We start from the raw sequence: 21,735 nt of genomic DNA, 5'->3' as shown, positions 1-21,735 counted from the left end.
TCCAGTTTGAGTATAAATGTATATTTCCCCTATGTTGAATTTTAACAAAACATAGAATTCATCCACTGAAATACTTTTCTCTCGAATTGCAGGGTTTGTTTGGAATTACTAATGCAAGATGGAAATATTAGGAAAAACTAAAGACAGGTGGGCATGAAAAAATTCTGATGGTTATAAGGCAGCCAAATATGTTACAAAGCCCATGTGAATGCTGAATATAAAAGTTAATTATTTGGGAACTCTGAGGTTTCCACAGTCGCTAATACATTTGAAAAGCTAAATATTCTTATTAAATCCAGTTCGGACAATAAGCCATGGTAACCAACAAAAATAATGTAGGCACCTCATAGTCCTGTTATTACATCATTTACCTGGAGAGAGTAACCAGTAAAAGTACATTATGCTGCTGTGTTGGCATTCTATTGGATTTCTCTGTAAGGTGTTCAAGTATCCGAAGAACAAAAAAAGATTTGAGGTGGGAGGAGTATGGGAAAAGTTAAGAATTCTTGCTTTCTCATTTTGCAAACATTTCCTTTCCAAGAGTTGGGGAAAGTATGGAAGAAAATCTGACGTGCAATTACACGTGTGAAACAAGATGCTGAAGTTGGCATCACTAGATAGCTACAACGTTTCCTTCTGTAGAGGCCACTAAGTGCTGGCTCAAAATATTAAACAACTAAGTACATATTTTCACAAGTCACACATACAAATGTTGACCGGCACAGCCTCTTAGCACAGTTCTGCAGTTTAGCTACAATGAGTGATAGCAGCAATGGTTAACAATCCCACATAAACACCACAAACACAGATATGCAAGGGCACCGACAACAACATGCAAATCTCAACAGTGACATCACTGAATATTACACAATGCATAGAAATTGTAATGGTTTTTGGCAAGATGGGGTTTTTTTTGTAACAAATACTTTATAAAACAAAAGTTCTTTTGTTATAAATGTTATTTAAAAAGTTGTAATATAATGAATTGTAGATATAAAAATTCAGCTAGATAAAGTTAATCTGAGTGGATTAATACTAAAATGGACCTGCTACTTCATTCAGTATAAATAATCCATTATAAATTAATTTCTAGTGGAAGTATACTAAGTTACTTGATTTATAAAATGTAATTACAGAAAGTAAACAGACATAAAAATCACTTAAATACAGTATGCACAATTACTGTTAAGGTTCTATATTGCTGATGTCTTCCTAATTCTACTTATCACAAATAAATAAATTATGCCAAAGCATTACAAAGCTCTCTGAAATGGATGTACCATGGTAAAAATACTCTCTAATTCCAGTGTAATACAAAGGAGAACATTAGAAGTGTAGCAAAATTCAACATTGCATTCAAAAGACAATTAATTCCACTGTACTTTAAAAAAAAGTCCTAGAATTTCACTTTTTTTCCTCCAACTATAATCTGGTAAATATAATTTGTAAAATAAAAATTTGTGAAAAATGTTCATTTATGCTTGAATTCCTTTTTAGAAGAACAAGCAGGATAATCAGGAGAATTTACAAATACTTTGTATTTCTACATCTTCCTGCTATAGGTCTTCCATTAGTTCCCATTTTCTGTTTCTTCCCTATGTTTAACTAAATTCACTTCAGAAACATCTCAATTGTGTTGACATATTTGACCTTTTGGACTGAAGATATGTCTCAAACTTTCAAGATGATATTTTAACCTTTCCATAGAATAAAAAAGGCTTTCAGAGACTGCATTCAAAACTAATAATATAGATATGATGTTGCTGGATATGCAAACGAACATGACACTAAACAAAAATTACTTTTTAGTTCATAATCTGTAATTGGAATTCATATACTTGAAAACTGTAGCTTGTTTTCCCTCTGTAAATGAAAACTAAATATGAATGGGGTAAGCTGAGAGATGCTCGTTAAAGAAGGCGAATGATTGTGTTTAGAGATTATGCCATCAAATTTCAAGAAGAGAAGTTGTTAAAATCAAGATACAACACTACACAATGAAAAGTGACAATTCACATGCAAAAATTGCCTATTTGGAAACTGCAGCTTGAATCTACTCCTAACAGAAACTTCAGGCACCTACAACATCAACACCACAGTTTCCTTTTTAGAAGGAAGGATTACAGTTTTGAAAACAAGAAAAGGATACTCCTTCACAGTGGAAATGTAGGGTTATTTTCTTTCCCCGAACTCTTATCTATGGACGTCAGGGTGCTTAGGTTCTAGTTCTGGCTCTGATAAGGAGTGTACATCTGGGCATTCATCTATTGTTTCTCTCTTCTATAAGAAAGTGGGGTGGATTAGGTTAGAGGTTTCCAATCTTATTTTCCAGCGTCCCCGTGCGAAGGATGTGTCATGGAGGCAGGAGTTCATTCAGTCTAGTCGGGGCATAGGGAGCATGAGGAATCTGGGTGAGGACCCCCGCTGCAATCTCTACTGCCTTGCCCTCCTTTCCTCTATTCCCAAGAGGGCATGGTGATTCCTATTCATCACAGCGCTGAAAAGCACTGGCCTAGAGGTTCTCTTGGTCAGCCTCTACGATTATAATTCAGCAAAGCTGATGGTTTACATTAATATTCTGACCTAATATTCTGATCAAATGAGGACTGACTTCATTAAGACTGAGTGTAATTCAACAAAGTCATAGTTTACATAACAACTCAGATGTATTAAAATGTTGTCTTTTTAAAACATAATGCAATCTTCCATACCAACCTAGGTGTTTCCCTCAGTTCAGGCAGGCCAAATTGATTGATTTACAAATAGGATGAAGCATGAGAAATTTTTATTATCTTCCTTTTCTCTGATTAGAAGTGAAATCAGAGTCATTGGCAGTTAGCCAATATCATTCCCTTTTCTGTTTTTATATCATTAGAAATACATTAACCACCAAAAGATGAAATATGGAGTATATTTATTTCCCAATTATATTCTATGGCAAGGATCTCTTAAAATCATCCTGTCTTCATCACTTTGCCTTGTGAAAATGCAAGTGTGAAAATCACTTCATCTCAGCCAGATCTAAGCAGGGAGAAGCAATGTTGAATACCATGCATTAAGAAAAACAAAAAAACGACTGAGGGTGCCAAACAAAGGTGGCAATGGGGGATTTCTTCATAAGCAACTCTCTAGCTGTACTTTATCATGTGGTGATATGCTAAGATCTGATATAAAGGAATTCTATTTGAGAAAAAATCTATTAAACTAATTGACAAAGACCTTGTTAATTCTTTAGTATTTATAACATTTTTTCCATAAATGAACCTTTTAAAAATTAGCTTATTACAATAAATTACCATACACTCCTCTTGACTTCTCTAGGCTTAGAAATTTATTTTCCTTATCATATAGTAGAGTTAAAATAGCACTATTTTGGTCAGAGAAATATAGATCAAAATATTCCTTTCCTATAGATAGAGAAAACCAGTCAACAAGAAGCCTGATTAAAACCAGAAGTGTTTGTCTCTAATATATTGAACTATGGATATAGCAAAACTAGAGAAAATCTGAATGGTTTCAGTCTATCTCTAATTCTGAGAATCATAAGGATAGTTATCTTTCTTCAAATATTTTGTTAAAAACAATCTTTATTTATTAAATAGGCTCCACACCCGACGTGGGGCTTGAACTCACTACCCTGAGATCAAGAGTCACATGCTTAACTGACTTGAACCAGCCAAATGCCCTAAAAACAATCTCAATAGGTAAAAAAAACAAAAACAAAATATTGACAACAAATTCTCCTATTAGATATTGTTGGGGGACTTGGGGGGGCTCAGTTGATTGAGCGTACAACTGGCTCAGGTCATGATCTCACCGCTCATGGGCTTGAGCCCCACATCCTGCTTCAAATTCTGTATCTCCCTCTCTCCCCAACTCATGTTGTCTCTCTCTCTCTCAAAAATAAATAAACATTAAAAAAATTAAATATTGTTAATTTGCTGGCACCAAATTTGAAGGCAAGATCAAACTCCCTGGGAGACTGGCAATCAATATTCAGTAACTGATGGCTGGCAATATTGGCTTTTGGGCTTAAGAGCCCAACCTTCCCTTTCCCTGTCTGATTTATGAGGAACTCTCTTGAAATTGAGTTTTTGGTTTATTTGGGTGTAAAAACAAATGACAGTTTAAAAAAATATAATTACTTGTACACACACTTACTTCCATGACAAAGTTAAGAGTCCTTTAAAAAGTGATACAGACTTTTGCTCTCTATTCATGGTCAGAGGAGAAACAAACTGCCAAATGTTCTATATCAAAATAATTTTTAAAATGAGGCCTAAACAATGTTGTACTAATAAACATGCCAGGTGATGGCACTGCTCTCAGTTTGGAGTTGAATGAATATTGATGATTTTATTAAACCAGGGGTTTCATGTATAATTTATCACTTCAGAGAGTCCACAGATGGACAGCAAATCACCTTGTGAACAAGCTGCTTCAGCAGAAAAGGACAGAACTTAATAGGATCTGGATCCGGTTTCAGCTCTTATGTAAGAGCTGTGATATGGGGAACACATTTGACTTCTGTGGATTTCCTCATTTATGAAGGAGAAATAATCCTACTTATCCTCAGGACTATTGTGAGAATTAAGTGAAACAGCTTACAGAAACACCTACTACTCTGGCACACTGCAAGTACTTGGTAAATGATAGTCATTGATAACAATCTGCACATTCTTCTACATGTGTGCCCCTTTGTGAACACAACGGATGGTGCAGGAATGGCTCTGCCTTCGGACTGATTTTAAAACAGGGTCTAAGGAAGATTCTCATCAAAATACTCAAAGCAGTGTTATGTATTCCACAGCAAACCAACATATTCAGTGACTGAGTAATGGATGAACTACATGAGTACAAATTAGGGAAATGATGCAAAACAGTATCAGCAGAGACTTTTTTGGTGAGCTCTCAAAAGTGAAATGAAACTTTTATTACAGTATTTTTTTAAATCAATCCTTTGAGGGGAGGAACTGTTTTATACATCTTTGTACCCTTCCCAGTGTCTAGACAATAAGTGCTCAAATATTTGTTGATATGGCTGTAAATTCTCATCTCAGTGAAGTTATTTGATGTCATGACATCTTATAGCTAAGCCATATGATTTAGACCAATTAATGTGATGAAACTTTCAGCTAATAATGATCTAAATGAAAAAAGCTGAGACTTGATCTACACTAGAAAAATTTCAGACTATTCTTTCATGCATTAGGAAGTGATTTAACATAGGGGACAATCAATTGACATAGGAAAAATTTAACACAGGGAAAAGATCTAGAAAATAAATATTTTAAGTAGCTGGGATATTACAAATCATATTCAGACCACCCCTACTAGCTAGGAGAATAAATGGAATTTTAAGAATAAGCTCTGTTGGATAAACATCCTGAATATCTCTAACCTTTTCAGACATGGTTTTAAAAACAATTGCTACCATCCATGGTTTTCAACAGTAAGTCACTCACATGAATATAGAAGAAAGATTGAATTTTGCAGCTATCTCCCCTCAAAAGCTGACGGATGGGTTTGACACTTTTGTTGTAGACAGTGCAAAACTTCTAGAGTCATGTGAGGTGTCCTGGAGAACTCCTTCCATGACATTACACTAACCTAAAAGTGTAAACCTTGCAAATATGATTTTATTTTATTTTTTTGTATGAACCACAAGGATGACTGGAAAGGCAGCACATTCAGTTGCAGTGAACACCTGCTGGACTGTTGAATCTTCACGGAAGCACATGTATGATATTTCGGCATGTACCACTGCCATGGTGTGAACGTAACTTCTTCTAAGTTAAAGTAACAATAAAAATGACATCTGGCAATAGCATGTCTTCACTATTGTTTATATAAAAACACAAAATTTAGAGGTAGTTGCAGATAATTTTTCATAATTTCATTAACGCAAAAAGATACTATAATTCAGCTAAACTACCAAGCCATTCTTCAGAAAAGTTTTCTAAATCTAAATGTCACAATGTTCCTATTTGGTTTGAATTATCAAAGCAAAATAAAAATAAAGTAATTCACATTCTCAATTTGTATTATTCCGAATGAAAATGCAATAGAATGAAATAGGAGAGAGATTTTCATTACAGTGCCTCAATCAACACAAATAGGAATGCAAAATTCCCTAGTTATGCTTTCTCAGTACATCCTCACTGCCCTTCTTCCTTGTGACAAACCTACTTTGCTGTCAAAAACATATTAAGAATTTTAAAAAATATGTCAATGCAAAAATAAAATGCATAATTACATTTTAAGTGTTTCACAGAAAACTTTTTTTTTTTTTTTTTTCAAACATGAGAGGTAACCCATCAAGAACAGCCTTATTTTTAAAAGAGTTCTAGGGGTGCCTGGGTGGCTCAGTTGGTTAAATTTCTGGCTTTGGCTCAGGTCATGATCTTGCAGTTCTTGAGTTTGAGCCCCACATCCAGCTCTGTGCTGACAGCTCAGAGCCTGGAGTTTGCTTCGGATTCTGTGTCTCCCTGTTCCCCTCCCCACTCGTACTCTGTCTCTCTCTCTCTCTCAAAAATAAACATTTAAAAAAGTTTAAAAATTTTTTTTCTTTTACAGTAGGCTGTCCTCTGCACTTACAAACCAGGTTATAGAATAAGGAAAGTTTTGTAAAGAGAATTGGGAGAAAGAGGCCCTGTGGCTCAAAATGAACAGAAGAGGAGGCACTAGGGGACACAATGTGCCAGCACGAAAGGTCACTCAGTATTCCTTCTAATCAGATAGCCTCGAGAGATGGGAAAACACTGTGTCCCCATTTCTGGCTCAAAACACTGGAAACTGATTCTGAATTGGAACTAAGGACGATAAACAGAAAAAAACTCTGGAGTCAGATGACAGTACCATTTCTTTAACTATAACTGATTTATCTTGATCTCAACATACAATGAAAATAACTAAACTTTTCAAGGATTGAAAGGATGAAAGATGATGTCTATAGAAATAAATATATATGTATTGAAATGTCTAAAGAAATATCTACTAAAATATTAACAGTGGTTATTCGGGCCCACAGATTTATGAGTGTGTTCTTTATGCTTACCTGAATTTTCTAATTTTCACACAGTTAGTAACTATTACATAAATGATGCATGTAAGTCACTTGACAGAGTGCTGGCACACACACTAGCTCAAAAAATGGTGGCTGTTATCATTACTAATACAAAAAAAAAAATAAAGCAAGATATCTTCCACCCTTTCTTCTTATTTCTGGTTGCCTCTATATAGGAAAAGTCACGAAATGAGGTTGGCTCCACCACAAAAAGTCCACAGAAGACTTTCTACTCCTGAAGCAAAGGTAAGATCACTGTCTAGAGGAATGAGTCTTCATGTGTTTACGACTTAGTGTTAGAAAAAGCTACCTACCCAAGGGAAATCTCACCTCTGTGATGATTTAGCAAAGCAAATAAAAATGAAACCTGTCCTGGTTGTACAATAAACTAACACATAAAATATCACCTACCCTCCTAGCTAATGTGAACTAAGAGGTTGCCTTGAAGAACAAATACTTCCCGACAGAATCCAACAAAGCAATTAAGACTCAGATAGTCTATGTGTTAATGATTATACAGGACAGGAACCTAGCTCAACTTCACTGTTGCCCTAATGTCTAAATTTATGTTGTTATTGAAGGATCTTAAATAAAATACACCACAGGCTTTAAGACTTGAGAATAAAGACCTTGGGAAAACTACCACAAAGAGTTGTTTAACCAAAATTATTATTATTATTATAATTGCAGGGTATCGCAGATAAATTTATATTTACTGTAGAAGAAACTGTACATTTTCAAGAATGCTTTGATTTCAGCTAAATCCGGTAACAAAATGTTGTTACCCAAAATGAGTGTCAATATTCTTTTGATCTCAACTACAGAGTCGAGTAATCTCCTAGGGAAAAGAGACCGAAGTTTAATGCTTATAAATAAGTAATTCAGGGGATCTGGGCTTTGAAGAGTAGTCATCTTTTGTTGTCCTGACTAGTGCTTCTAGATTTTTAATAAGACTCTCCCATTCTCTACCTTCTCTTTATGTTTGATATACAATCTAATGCTTGGGAACATTTTCAAAGCTTTGGTAGTTCTGTAAATCTGAAAATCACACTTCATTTAAACTGATTTCTTAGGGAAAAAAAGAATTCTATCCAGGTTCAAGCACAACAGTAAAGAGCTATTAACAGTCTTTTTTGCCAAAATATTGGACTTTGCATATTATTTAAAAATTATATAGCTTCCAAAAAGAATGGCACCTTTATTGCCCTCAAAAGAAAAGATGTTATCTAAACATCCAGATTTTTCAGACATTACCAAAAAAGAGGCACAGGAGCTAAAATTCTAATTCAGCTAAAAAAAGTATGTAAATAATTTGTAGAGCTTACACTCTCATATTCTAGAACTGACTGAAAACAATTCTACGTAAGCAGTAGAGTTAGCATTGTTTCTTCCTGATTAATATAAAATTTTAAAAATTAAAAAAATAAAGCCATTTATTAACTAGACTCAAAATGAGAGGTGGGGTGGGAAGGAAAAGCAGGCATTGAGAACACAAGTGTTGACGACTTTCAGTTACTTTTCTGACAGTTTTTTAAAAAACGGAATTCCTTCTCTACTTTGTGTTGCCTGAGAACCACTATGGTTTTGTAGAGGCTGTAACAGTAATTACATTTAATCACCCACAAGTACATTTGTGTTAAGCCTATAAATACTATGTTAGCAATACTAAACTATCTCCATTGGCATATCTGTAAAAAGAAAAATATATTATATATTTATATTTTTATAAAGTTAACACTGAGGGCAGAGGAAACGGAATGAGAAGCAGTGTATAATCACAGTTTCTCTGGACACAGTAACCAAGCTGGGGTCTTGTTCAGGCCACCTGGTCAAGCAGTGTCTGAGGAAGAGTCATAGGAGGCAGAGACGATGAAATTGCCACTGTTGGAGTGCCCGGCCACCGACTGTGCGGCCTGCTGGCTCAGATTGTTACAGATAAGCACCAGCTGGTTGCTCTGGGCCTCGGACAAGGTGCTGCAGCTCTGATACACACTGAAGTTGGTCTTCCTGCCAGGGATGTTGCCCTTCTCACACATGGTCTTCACCATCTTGGCCAGCTTGTTCTTGCCGAGGGCTTGGCAGTTGTACCAATGCAGGGCTGCCAAGTTCACCACTGGCTTGATGGACAGGTAGAAAGGGGCATCCTCGTAGCGCATGGCAGGAGGCCGCCGCTGGGCATACTCCTTATAGTCCTGTACGGGGCAGGTCTGTGGGGCATGCTGGGTGGCATACACACGTGAGTCCGTCCCCCCTCTCTTGGTTTTGGCATTCAGGTCACCAGTGTCTTGACCCATCCACTCCAAGTACTCCAGCCCCGTTTCTGTTACCCGGAGCCGGATATCACCCCACTTCAAGGTAGATCCATGGAAGCCTGTGCAGTGCCCAAAAGCTTTTGTGTTGTTAAGCCAGACAAGGTTGAGAAGACCCTCGGGATTATAGCGGCTCAGCAGTCCCCTTTTCCGCAGAATGAGCTCATCAGCAAAGGTGAGCTTCATGGACTTGTGCGGCTTATTTCCTTTTCCTTTGCAGCGGAGTTCAATCTGCTTCTGTTTCAGGGCCTCTTGGGAACGCTTGAATTCCTTATCCCTGGTAATACTGTAGCCATACCTGTGTTCTTTTAGGTACCGCTCAAGTCCACACTGATAATTGGCCAAGCTGTTGGGTTCATATTCGGACCCATCCTTCTGCCTGGCATCCACAAAGAAAGAGGCCAGGTAGGCATCCAACTCCTTGCAAGGGATGACATAAATCTCTCTTGTTTCAGAAGGATACTTGGAGATGAGGAACTCGCGGAAATTGCGGAGCGCAGTCTGCGTGCTCCGGATGGTTTTCTCATTCTGCTCCCTGCTGAGCTCAGCTGCTCTTTCATCCTGGTCTGCAACAAATTGGGGAGGGGAGGGATAGAGAGGGTGTTGATGAGTTCAGACAATGCACTTTCTACTCTGAAATAAAGTTTCCTCTTATAATGAAAAGGGAAAGAAGGAATCCATTTTATAGAGATCACTTACAAATGTTATTTACATACCCGTTGCATTATAATAGCCAACTTCAGTTTCACAAATGATGTACTAGACAAGAGTATGGCCCATTACAATCAAAATAAGCTTCTTGTGTCACTGGCACATAACCTTTGTGCATGAAAGTGTGTGGGAAGAGTGAGTTGAGAGACAACCTTTGTTTTAGAAAGAATGTGAGGGGAAAAAAATGTGCTATTCACCCTACTGCAGTGTGCAAGGGCCCCATTAAAGCTGACACACTCATTTTGAATCACTTCATTTGTGAAACCAGAGGCTGTACTGGTTCCATTTTATTGAATTAAACTAAAATATTCAAATTTGTTGGATAATCAAGATAACTAGATCACTAGATCACTAGAGATCTACATTTAAAAGTTACTAAACAGATTATCTGCAGTAGTTAATTCAACACTCTATGGCAATTTAGGTAAACACAACTTATATTCTATATGTAACTGCAGGGCAGTTTGTAATAAGTGGTAACATATTTGATATTTTGTAAACTAATGAGGATGGGGCACCTGGGTGGCTCAGTTGGTTAAGCCTTGGATTTTGGCTCAGGTCATGATCCCACAGGTCACAAGTTTGAGCCCTGAACTGGGCTCTGTGATGACAGCTCGGGAGCCTGGAGCCTGCTTCGAAATCTGTCTCCCCTTCTCTCTCTGCCCCTACCTTGCTCATGTTTTCTCTCTCTCTCAAAAATAAACATTAAAAAATTTTTTTAAATAAATGAAAGATAAAACTTTATCTCTGTAACAGACAGGACAACGAAATTTGAATTAGGCTACTAAAATCCAGATGTAAGGAAAGGGATGTATTTCTTGACAAATAATTTTATTTATTATTTATACTCTTCCACCAAGAACTAGAGTTGCGATGCCTCTTCTCATTATGGATCATCCATGGTGAAGTGATGTTGCTCTAGCGTACCGTTCTCACACTTGAGTGTGCTTTAGGATTGCTCAGGATGCTTGATCAACAGCAGATTCCCAGCTGGCAGGAATCCATACTCAGGATGAGGTTTGGGAGAAACTCCCTTGAGAAATAAAGTTCTAGTGTTTATGTTTTATGATGGAAATCCTACTCTATTTTTACTCGTTTTTTTTTTTTTTAAATTAAGTTTAATGATATCATCTAAATGGTTTCCTTTCAGTAATATGTAATTTAAATCTGGACTCAACATTAACAATAAAAGCATTTGTCAAAAATCACCACTATTATGCCGGACATGGGTGTAACTCAAAAAGAGAAAATTCTAAGAATGAAACTACACAATAGAAAACTGGGCTATCCTACTGATTGTTGAGAGGCAAGCATCAAGCTTAATTTAAAACAACATAAAAATGTAATTTCTGATTCTATGGAATAGAGGTAAAATATTTTGTCTACCCTGATTGTCTTATTTAGGAAAATTTTAGTTTGTAAGGTGGCTCATTGGAAGTCGTTGTAAATCACCAAAACAATAATAAAAATAAAAATTCTAATAAACTGAATTTTATTCATAAAATACACTTTTTGTATAACTACACACATTTATGAATGTGTATGTTATTTTAAAATGACTAACATATAATTGCCAAAATCCTCATAACTTTATAAAACAGAATGAGCTACAATTCACTAGGCTAGCTAATTAGATATTTTTATAGGCATATTTTTGAAGGATCATATTTCTAAAATTCAATACACAAAAGTGTATTTTATGCTTCGTTAGGCTGAACTTTTGATTATGCTATTTTCTTCCAGTTTAAATTGTTTATATATCACCAATAAAGATGTGTATCTTTCCCTCAAAAAGATGGAAGGCACACTTTGCATGTAACCTTTTACCATGCTGGCTTCCCTGGCTGTTTACATGTAAAGCCAAACGGGCCAGCACATCTGTTCATTTTGGCTAATTGTTTAAACATCTATCACAGTGGTCTTCAAACTTCAGAGACTTTCTAAGAAATAAACAGTCATGGACAAGTTTAGGGAAAAAATTTCCAGTTTCTCAAGTTTCACACAGAAATCTTTTATAAAACTTATTGTCTGAGATGAAGACTGAGTTTGCAAATGTTGCCATCCCCAGTCTACTATGGTACATATATTCTGGGGTGCAAAAGACTTTGAGGAAGTAAACAAAACTTATACATTGAAGATTAAACCTACAGTGTGCCTTGTCCTTCTTTGTTCTTATACATATTCTGATATAGGTGAAATCTGCCATCAGAAAGAGGATATTTGGGCCTGAACTGGGTGTATTCAGGATTTCTGAAGGGGTTATAAATTAGTCAGGTTAGTTCTTTTCACTGGAAATGGAATATTCTGCAGGACTATCAGGATGTTCAAGATAGAGGCTTAAAACTCTACCCAGTTCTTTCAGATTCAGCATGCTTTTGTTCATAAGATGCTTAATAACTATTATCATATATATGAAACATTAATTGTAGTTACAGTCAATCCTCATCTTCACTTTATAAAATATTCAATATTTTCTGCCTCTTTTTTATAAAAATAGACTGTTGAAAACCTTTGGGTTTCCATTTTCCATTTTAAATGGACAGTTTTCTCAAAGTTCTTTTGAGGGGTATGTGAGTAAAAGAGTTTAAGTCTGTTGGACTTAATTAAGCAGCCTTGGTCAGTATATACTGTAAGAGGAACTGGTGAAGAAGACTATGGAAGTGTCTGGAGTCATTCATCTATAAACTTCCTGGGTGAGGCAGTCAGCTCTCTCACTTCTGCCATCTCCTCCATCCACATTTTTAGCAGCCTGCTAACACAAAGCTGGCCGACACATTAGCACTGTTTCAACATCCTCAGCCCAGTTTTGTTTCAAGTCTTTCTCCTCTTTCTACTCAGTCTCAGTTTTTAGTTGAGAGCCATTGTAGCTATAGAAAAATAAAACTAAAAAAATATTTTCCTAATAGCCTGAAATGTGCCATAAGAGGAGGTGGAAGAGTAGAGAAACCCTCATTCATTTTGCATGAATAAGGGGAAGTAAATGGCTTTAAAGTCAAGTCATAGTTTTTCACCTAATTATACAATCAAGTAAGACCAGAAAAGATTAATAATATAAAACTGTTACATTTATCTTTTATCTCTAGTTTTAGAAAAACTTCTGATCCACTTCCTTTTAAAAGCTTTTTATTAGGTACAACATACATACAATAAAGTATACTAGTCATTAAGTGCATGCAATTAATTTTCACAAATTGAATCCAGTATCCAGACTAAGAAAAAGAACACCACCAGCATCCCAGAGGTCTTTCTCGAGGCCCCTTCTTCCAGTTATTCCTTCCCATCAAGAATAACAGCTATCCTGATGAAACATAATACAATTGGCTGGACTACTATTATAACTAATATGAATGGAATCTTAGAGGATGAACTCTTTTGTATCTGGCTTCTTTCGTTCAACATTGTGAGTTTCATCCATATTGTTTTGTAGCTGTAGATAATTTACCCTCATTGCTGTGTAACATTCCATTGTGTACTATATCACAATTTTTGTTTCCATTCTATTGGGCATTTGGATAGTTTTTTCAGTTTGGGGCTATTTCCAATGAAACTTTTATGGAACATTCTATGAAATGATCATGTCAGGTGTTTACTTAGAAGTGGAATTACTGGGCCAGAGGAAATCACAGGTTCAGCTTTAAAAGATACTGACAATTTTCCAGAGTGGTTGTACCAATTTACTTTTACAAACTTGAGTACGTGAGAGTTCCGGATCGCTCCTTATCTTCGGCAACAACTAAGTAGTCTTTTTTTATTTAAGCCATTCTGCTGGGGGTGGGTGGTACTGCATTGTAGTTTTAATTTTCATTTCCCTGATGACTAATGAAGTCGAACATCTCTTTTTATGTTTATTAAATATTCTTTGTGGAATGCCTGTTCAAGTCATTTTTCTGCTGGATTGTCTGCCTTTTTCTTACTGTTTGTAAGAGGTTTTAACATATTCTGTTTGAGTCTTTATCAGATACGCATAATGTAAATATCTTCTTCAAATCTGTGGCTTGCCTTTTCACTTTCCTAATGGTGTTTTAATGAATAAGAGTTCTGAATCCTAATATAGCCCAAATATAATTTTTTTTCTTGTGTTTCATGCTTTTTGCATCTTATTTAACAAATCATGCTTATTCCAAAGTAATGGAAGATCTATTTCTTCCAAGGGCTTTATAGTTTTACTTTTCACATTTTGATTTGCCATTCACTAGAACATCCATCTGTAGATTGACTATTTCTTTCAAATACTTATTAAATGCCTCCTATATTTTCTCATTCTCTTTCTGTGGATTCTTTTTTGGCCTCTGACCATTTTCTTTTTTTATATTGATTTATAGGAGTTGCAGATACATTTAGGACTATATTTAGTCCTTTTTATGTTTAGTCTTATAAATATTTATTAAATCATTTACTTAACCTTATCATCATTATATTTAGCTCTTTGTGCTATATAATGATGCATATGTGTAGAAGTATATACTTTTTTCTAGTTCACCTTTTGTATTTGTGACTATTACACACTTATGGTATTGAAGTTATCTCTCTGTTAAATGTTTTTTTATATTTTGTGGTATACTTAGAGATGTTTTCCCCACTATGAAGCTATAAAATAGTTCTTATATTTTCTTCTAAAACATTTTTATTTCATTTTCCATTTTCACTTTATTTCATTAAAATTTCATTTTTACTCTTTAAATATTTAATTATCTGAATTTATTTTGGTCTAAGAAAGTAGGCACCAACTTGACATTTTTCTAGAGAGTCATCCTGCTGTTAATAATAGTGGTGACTGTGGCTCATTATTTACCTAACTGGACTTTTAAAACTTTTTATTTTTGCAGCAAATTCCTATATTTGTTAAAGAATGTCATTATTTATTAGAAGTCTATCATGTCTTTTAAACTACTGAAGTATTTTTATTAGAATTAGTTTGGCTGGTTAGTGATCTGATTTCAAAGTTGCATACACTTTGAGCAGTCTCCCTCAAAAGCTCTGTCGTTTTTTAGTGTGCCATTTGCAAACTGATTTTCAGAAATGAATATATTCTTTGATGACAACAGGTGCATAGGATATCACTGGGTTTTGGTTTGTGATCCACTCTTAAAGTCAACACTGAGTTTATTTCACTTCTTTGTTTTAATATTATATTTATTTTGTACACTACACATTAATGGATAGACTTTTCCCCAGTTTTATTGAGAAATAATTGACATATATATCACTGTATAAGTTTATACATTACAGCATAATGTTTTGAATTACATATAGTGAAATGATTACCACAATAGGTTTAGTTAAAATCCATCATCTCATATAGATACAATAAAAAGAAAAGAAATTTCTCCTCATGGTGAGAACTTTTAGGATCGTGGTGAGAACTTTTAGGATCTATTCTCTTAATCTTCTCATTTCTATTTGTTTCATTTAATCTTAGTTCTTATGATCATAATATATGTCAGGATCTGTTTTTACGGTTGTATCAGGGCTCTTGCTCAGCTCCTCTTTTTCTTTGGCTGAACCCTCTTCCTTGTGTTGGCTTCATCCACAAGCAGGATAACAACAGCCAGAGGTTGAAAAGTGACCATCTATTCCAGGAATCTCCTCTTAGGAGTAAAGAAAACCTTTCCCAGTTTATGTTATGTTCTCTTGTTAATTTTTCTAGTGGTTATCATTATTTTGATAACTTTGCATATCACAAATCCTCTATTTTTATACATTATTGATACCCCACTACAAGCAATGTCAAAATTAATATACCATATATTTCTTCCTCCAAGTAATTATTTTCAATTTCATTATATTTCTTAGTCCTTATAATTGTTAGCTTCTATTCTACTGTTTGGTTTAGTTCTTCTAGTGTTACCTTTATATCTTCAAGTATCTGAATACCCTACTTGAATTTGTAGCTTTAAGCAATATCTTTTGAATCTTGGTTTATACCATTTCCCACATTCTCTCTCTTGTGCCCTCCCAACTTTTGAAAAATCATACACTTATACATTGTTGTGGCTTATGATACTTACTATAAATATTTATAAAATAATTTATACAATTCTGTTTTTAATAACTTCCACATTTGTTCTCAATCTTGCAATTAAATATATAGAATCAATGCTTACCACCAGTGTTTTGCAAGTCTCCTTCAGTTAGCTAAAGTTTGTCCTCTAACAGTTTAATCAGAAAGTATTTATGAAAACAATATTTTCCTGAGGTCTTGAATTTTTTAGTATGTCTTTAAGCATTTTATTGTCTTTATAAATGAACAACAGTTTGACTAGGTACAAGACTCTCCACCCATACTCCCCACCCCTCCCACACACCCTGGACAATAGCAGCATTGCTCAAGTATCATCTAGAATTCAATGCTAGCAAAGAAAAGTCAAAGGTCAGCATAGTCTTTCTTCCTTATAGATCTCTTAATTGCTTTATTGGGCAGGGGTCTGGATATCTAAATGATTATTTCTTTATCTGTGAAGGGTAGTAAGGTACTAGGCTATATCTCAGTGCTGATCACTGTCCACCCATCTTTTTTCTGGTACACAGTGTGCCCTTTCAAGTCACAAATTCAAGTATATCTCCACTGCCTTATTACACTGGCAGACCACCACCCACAAAGATGGCAAGTATGTAAGTATTCCTTTACACAGTCTGCCTCCTCTATTCTCTGGTGTCAAACGGGGCTGAGGGAAGCTCTCAAGACCAACCCAAATACTCCATACCAGTTCTTCAAAAGTGACTGTTAATTTTAGTGCTCAGTATATACCATCCTCGGTGGAAAACTGAGTTCTCACACCTCCATCTGAGATCGACAGTCACATGTCTCGTGGTGTCATGTTCAAATCCCCAACTGATCACTGGTTCTCGCAGTCTTTGTACACTGTGGTTCTAGCAGAAGACTTGTACTCTAAGAAAAATGTTTGTTTCTGTTTCTTATTTTGAAGTGATTTAAAAAAAAAAAAGCTGGAATTCAGATCCAGTTCTTTGCATATGAATGAGACTGCTGCAACTTTTAGCCCCTAACCTGGTGTCTAGCACTTAACAGGGATCCCATAAATGTTCAATGAATGCATTCTCATCACATGAAATCTACTCTATGAAGAAGAGTTACATTCCTCAAGATTTTGTCATTCATCAAAAACTTAGTAGTGAAATTTTATTTGAATGTATGTGGTAAGAAGTAGAACTTGGATTCTAAGTAGTTCTACTGTTTAATGCTAATGATAAAATTGTTTTCAACACAAACGGAAGATTCTATAAAGATCACTTTCAATTTCCTCAAGTATTCATATCATTCAGCATGCAAGCTGAATGAGTCAGTGTTATTGATGGAAAAGAAAGGATGCACTGAGATAAGCAAAATGGTCTTATTATATATAGGAAGTTGTGATTAAATAACAAATTTTAAAATTTGTTATTTAAAAATAAAAACCCAAAGGCCTAGTAAACTGAATGCAGAAGACAAGGTAGCAGCCCAAAACATAGAAGTACAAGTTACTGTTTTCTAAGCAGATCAAGTGTTTAACAATTAGAGATGCAGTTTTGCAGACAATGAATAAGTAGGCATCAGAATCATGTTCCCTATGGCTCCCATGAACGTAATGCTCCTAACAGCCTAATCATTATATGTAGTTTTGGCTCTGTTCCCACAAACCTGCTCTTCCACCTAATCAGTGCCTCCACCACTCACTCACCATTTGCCAAAGCTTGAAAGCTGAGCACCAGTCTTGACACTGCTCTTCCTTCTTCTACAGTGAATCCATCAATCCCTGCTGAACCACTTCACTCCATTCAAGCACACTTAATGAGTGACTGAAACATGTTAGGAATTAAGTAGGCTCAGTCTACAGGGAGGAGTATAATGGAAACAGTCCCTGCTTTTGTGGAATTTACCACAGAGTGAATGAAAACAGACAGTAACACAAATAAGGAAACCTTAAACAAACCAACATAAATACAATGAAGAAAATGTTATTGTGAGGAAGAATAAATGACCAACTTAAGGATGGATGTTCCATGAAGGACTCTCTAAGAAGATCTTTTAGTTGAGACTTAAAAATGAGAAGCCAGTCACATAAACTATAGAAGGAGGAAGAGCAGAGGGAACAGCACACCAGAAGTTCCCACAATGGAAATTAAATTTGAGAAACTGAAAGAATATCAGCGTGCCTGGAGCAATAAAAAGGGAGAGTGATGAGGGGAGGTCTGAAAGCCCATGGGGGTCAGAACACACCACGCCTTGTAGGCCTTATTAATGATTTTGTATTTTGTCTTAAGAAAACTAGTTGGTCAGAAAACTACATGGTCAGGTTTGCACTGTTCTCTTATGATATAAACCTATCTTTAGGTTTGCAGACCTATCTCTTCCCATGCTAAGAAAATCTTTAATAAATTCTACCTTGTGTAAGTAGGGCTGAGTGCACATTTGAATTGACCTGATGCAAAACACTCCCAGACAGTGGAATGATGCCTAAACTACCTCTGTGGAAGGTCAGAGTCAGAGAAAACAAGAGGAATATCCAAGTCAACCATCACCTCACCTTTCCCCCTCACTCTACCCCCCAAAAGGAAAGGAATTACGAGTTTGTAAAAACTGTGGGATAGAGATTTGAGCTAATCTTATTTTAAAGGACCAAGAGACACCAGCTGAAAAATGGATTATGTTTCCATTATCCTGCCGTATTTATTTTATTCCAGCTCACACCTCTCGGTTAGGTTGTGACCTCCTTGAGGAGAAAGGAATGCTTAGAGGCAGTCTTAATAAAAAAATATATTTTTTAAAGATTTTAAGTAATCTCCACAACCAATGTGGGGCTCGAACCTATAAACCCAAGGTCAAGTGCTGCACGTTTCACTGACTGAGGCAGGGAGGCGCCCCCAGTTTCAGTAAAATTTTTAAGCAATGGTTTTCTATACTTATTTATATAGTCTCTATGGTCTCTTAATTACATTATTTTTCATGTATTTATCATCTCTGAATCCTGAATACCCAGCACATGTTCCAGCACTCCAGAGCTACCAAAGTATGAAGACTAAAATGAATAAATATATGAACTATTAAAATTTTTTTATTTAAAGATCTTATTTTTAAGTAATCTCCACACGTATCATGGGGCTGAAACTTACAACCCTGAGATCAAGAGTCACAGGCTCCACTGACTAAGCCAGCCAGGTGCCCAAAAGAATTTTAAACCTACAGATCCTACACATATTTATTTTTTCTTTGAGAGAGGCAGGGCACAAGTGAGCAAGGGGCAGGGAGAGGGGGAGGGGGGGGAGAGAGAGAGAGAGAGAGAGAGGAAGTGGGGCTTATGCTCACTTGGAAGTGGGGCTCAAGCTTACCCGATGTGGGACTCGAGCTCACGAACCGCGAGATCATGACCTGAGCCAAAGAAAGTCAGATGCTTAAGGAATGAGCCACCCAGGTGCCCCCTACACATCTATTTCTAATGACTGAATGTTTCAAGCTTTGACTTGAGGATGGTAGGAAAGGGAGAACTTCTGGACATGGGTGGCCTTCAAAAATGCATTTTTAAAATGTCTGCCTTTCCCCCATAACTTTCATAAATTTATATTAGCTCCCTTCTACCCATACTGTACCCTGCTAGGCTACTATTTTAGGGATCTTGGTTCTCACTAGTATACAAGTAACTCTTGTTTTTAAGTAGGCTTTGGTTTTAAGCAGAAAGAGTGAATAGACTCTTCAGGTAGAAGGTATGGATGACCTTGGTTCTTTGAATGAATGTGGTTACTTACTTCTTGCCTGTACCATACACAAGAGCCGTCTAACATTTACCACTTAAACTTACTCTAAGCTTCTCAAAAGAAGAAGTCGTTCTATAAAATCTAGCCAGGTTCTATAAAACCTGTAATGAGGCTTCTGTAAATGTAGCCAAGATATGGAAAAGTTTTAGGTTACTTTCTTCCAAGAGATCTGTGACCTGGAACAGAGCCCAAGAGAGAGTCTCAGCAATGGCTTAGGAACTCCTATAAAGAGCCTGAGTAAAGTTTTACACACACAGCCTTTCTGTACTTATTTACATAGTCTTCATGCCCCATTAATCCAATTATTTCCTCCCTTGTTAGGAGATGGCACGGAAAAACACATAATTAGTGCAGTATCTTGTGTTCTCATTTAATTTGAGGAGATTTATGTTCGATTTAAATTCAGATCCATTTCCTTCTATTGCTGTAGCACTCAGTTTAACAAAAAAGAAGCTTAGCTATCACATTGCTTTTGTGATTTTATTAAAGCGATACATCTGAAGCAGTAAGAAACATTTCTTGATATTTAAATTATTTTCATTAGAATATTTTGTCTTTTCACTTGATAAAGAAATGATGTTCAAATTCTTTTTATAAACCAGTGAATGATAAGTCCATGAGCTTATTAAATAAGACTGTATTTTCAAGTTTGAAAAATAAAAAAGTAAAAAGAAATCTGGTGAGTAGATTTATCTTTATGAGGCTGCATTGGGAATTAATATCAATCTACATTTGTGAGTACCCACCCTGCTCCCTCCCTAGCATTTCAAGAAGTCCTGTGAGGGTAGAGTCAAAGGCAAGTCCCTGATGATTATGTAGACTACATCAAAGCTAGAAGAGATGACTAACACACGTAAAATTAATTAAAATGACCATACACGGCACTGTGCAATTAGGTAGTGTGTTTGCGGCATGGCCTCCCAGTCCTATAGGAATTCAGAAACAAAAGAGAAGTCAAATAGAGTTTAAGATATGTTGTAGCTCTGTTCCATGGGGAAAGGGTACCATTTGATTAAGAAGAACAGGAGGGTAAAGCATTTCAGGAAGAAATTGCATGTGCAAAGGGAATGATATGAGAGGGAGTTTGGCTTCTTATCATAAGGACAGTGAAACACTGATCCTGGTCTCTATAGGAGAAGGGTTACAGTGGGGAATATAAAGCTTAAACAGTGGGAGAGCCACATGGAGTGCTTTATATAGTCATTATAAATATATACAGCAAGAGAGGAAACTGAATATGCTAAGTGCAAAGAACCTCCAAATCCCAAACATTTGAAGAAACTGCTTTTTAAAAATGAATCAACAACATATTTCTCTACTTCTGACATTCTTAATTCCTCTGAAGGTGTTATTTTCTGTACATCTGTCACCATCTGACATACTACATATTTACTTGATACCCTGTTTAGCATCTGTCTCTCCCCAGTGGGCTGTGAGCTCTGTAAGAGCTGGGACTTTTCTACTTTACTCACAGGGTCTGGAAAAGCACTTGAGAAGTAGTAGCATTCAATAAACATTTGTTGACTGAATTAACACCAAAGCTAAAAGGAAAGTTACTGAGTTAACAGTGTGGGTAATTATACAATCCACTTTAGACCAACAATACTGACTGCATTTAAGAACAAAAGTCAATGGGGGCGCCTGGGTGGCTTAGTCGGTTAAGCGTCCGACTTTCACTTAGGTCATGATCTCGCGGTTCGTGGGTTCGGGCCCCGCGTCGGGCTCTGTGCTGACTGCCAGCTCAGAGCCTGGAGCCTGTTTCAGTCTGTGACTCCCTCTCTCTCTGATCCTCCCCTGCTCATGCTGTCTCTCTCTCTCTCTCTCCTAGAAATAAATAAAACATTAAAAAAAAAAAAGAAAAGTCAGTGGTATAAAATTAAATTCTGGGGCTCACGATCAGAA

General features: G+C 36.1%; 1 protein-coding gene across 1 annotated transcript in view; it reads right to left on the bottom strand.

Annotated features, from left to right (window-relative positions):
• KIAA1958 (KIAA1958 ortholog) overlaps nucleotides 1-21,735 on the bottom strand; it is a 97,057-nt gene that overhangs the window by 28,710 nt on the left and 46,612 nt on the right. Inside the window, exon 3 of the mRNA XM_077769875.1 lies at nucleotides 9,858-9,941. Coding sequence (XP_077626001.1) covers nucleotides 9,858-9,941 — 84 coding nt within the window. The remainder of the gene's footprint in view (nucleotides 1-9,857; nucleotides 9,942-21,735) is intronic.

The sequence above is a fragment of the Crocuta crocuta genome, unplaced genomic scaffold, assembly GCF_008692635.1.
Source record: "Crocuta crocuta isolate KB4526 unplaced genomic scaffold, BGI_CrCroc_1.0 scaffold95, whole genome shotgun sequence".
Taxonomy (NCBI): domain Eukaryota; kingdom Metazoa; phylum Chordata; class Mammalia; order Carnivora; family Hyaenidae; genus Crocuta; species Crocuta crocuta.
The sequence above is the reverse complement of the archived record's forward strand: the minus strand, read 5'-3'. Positions and strand labels throughout refer to the sequence as shown.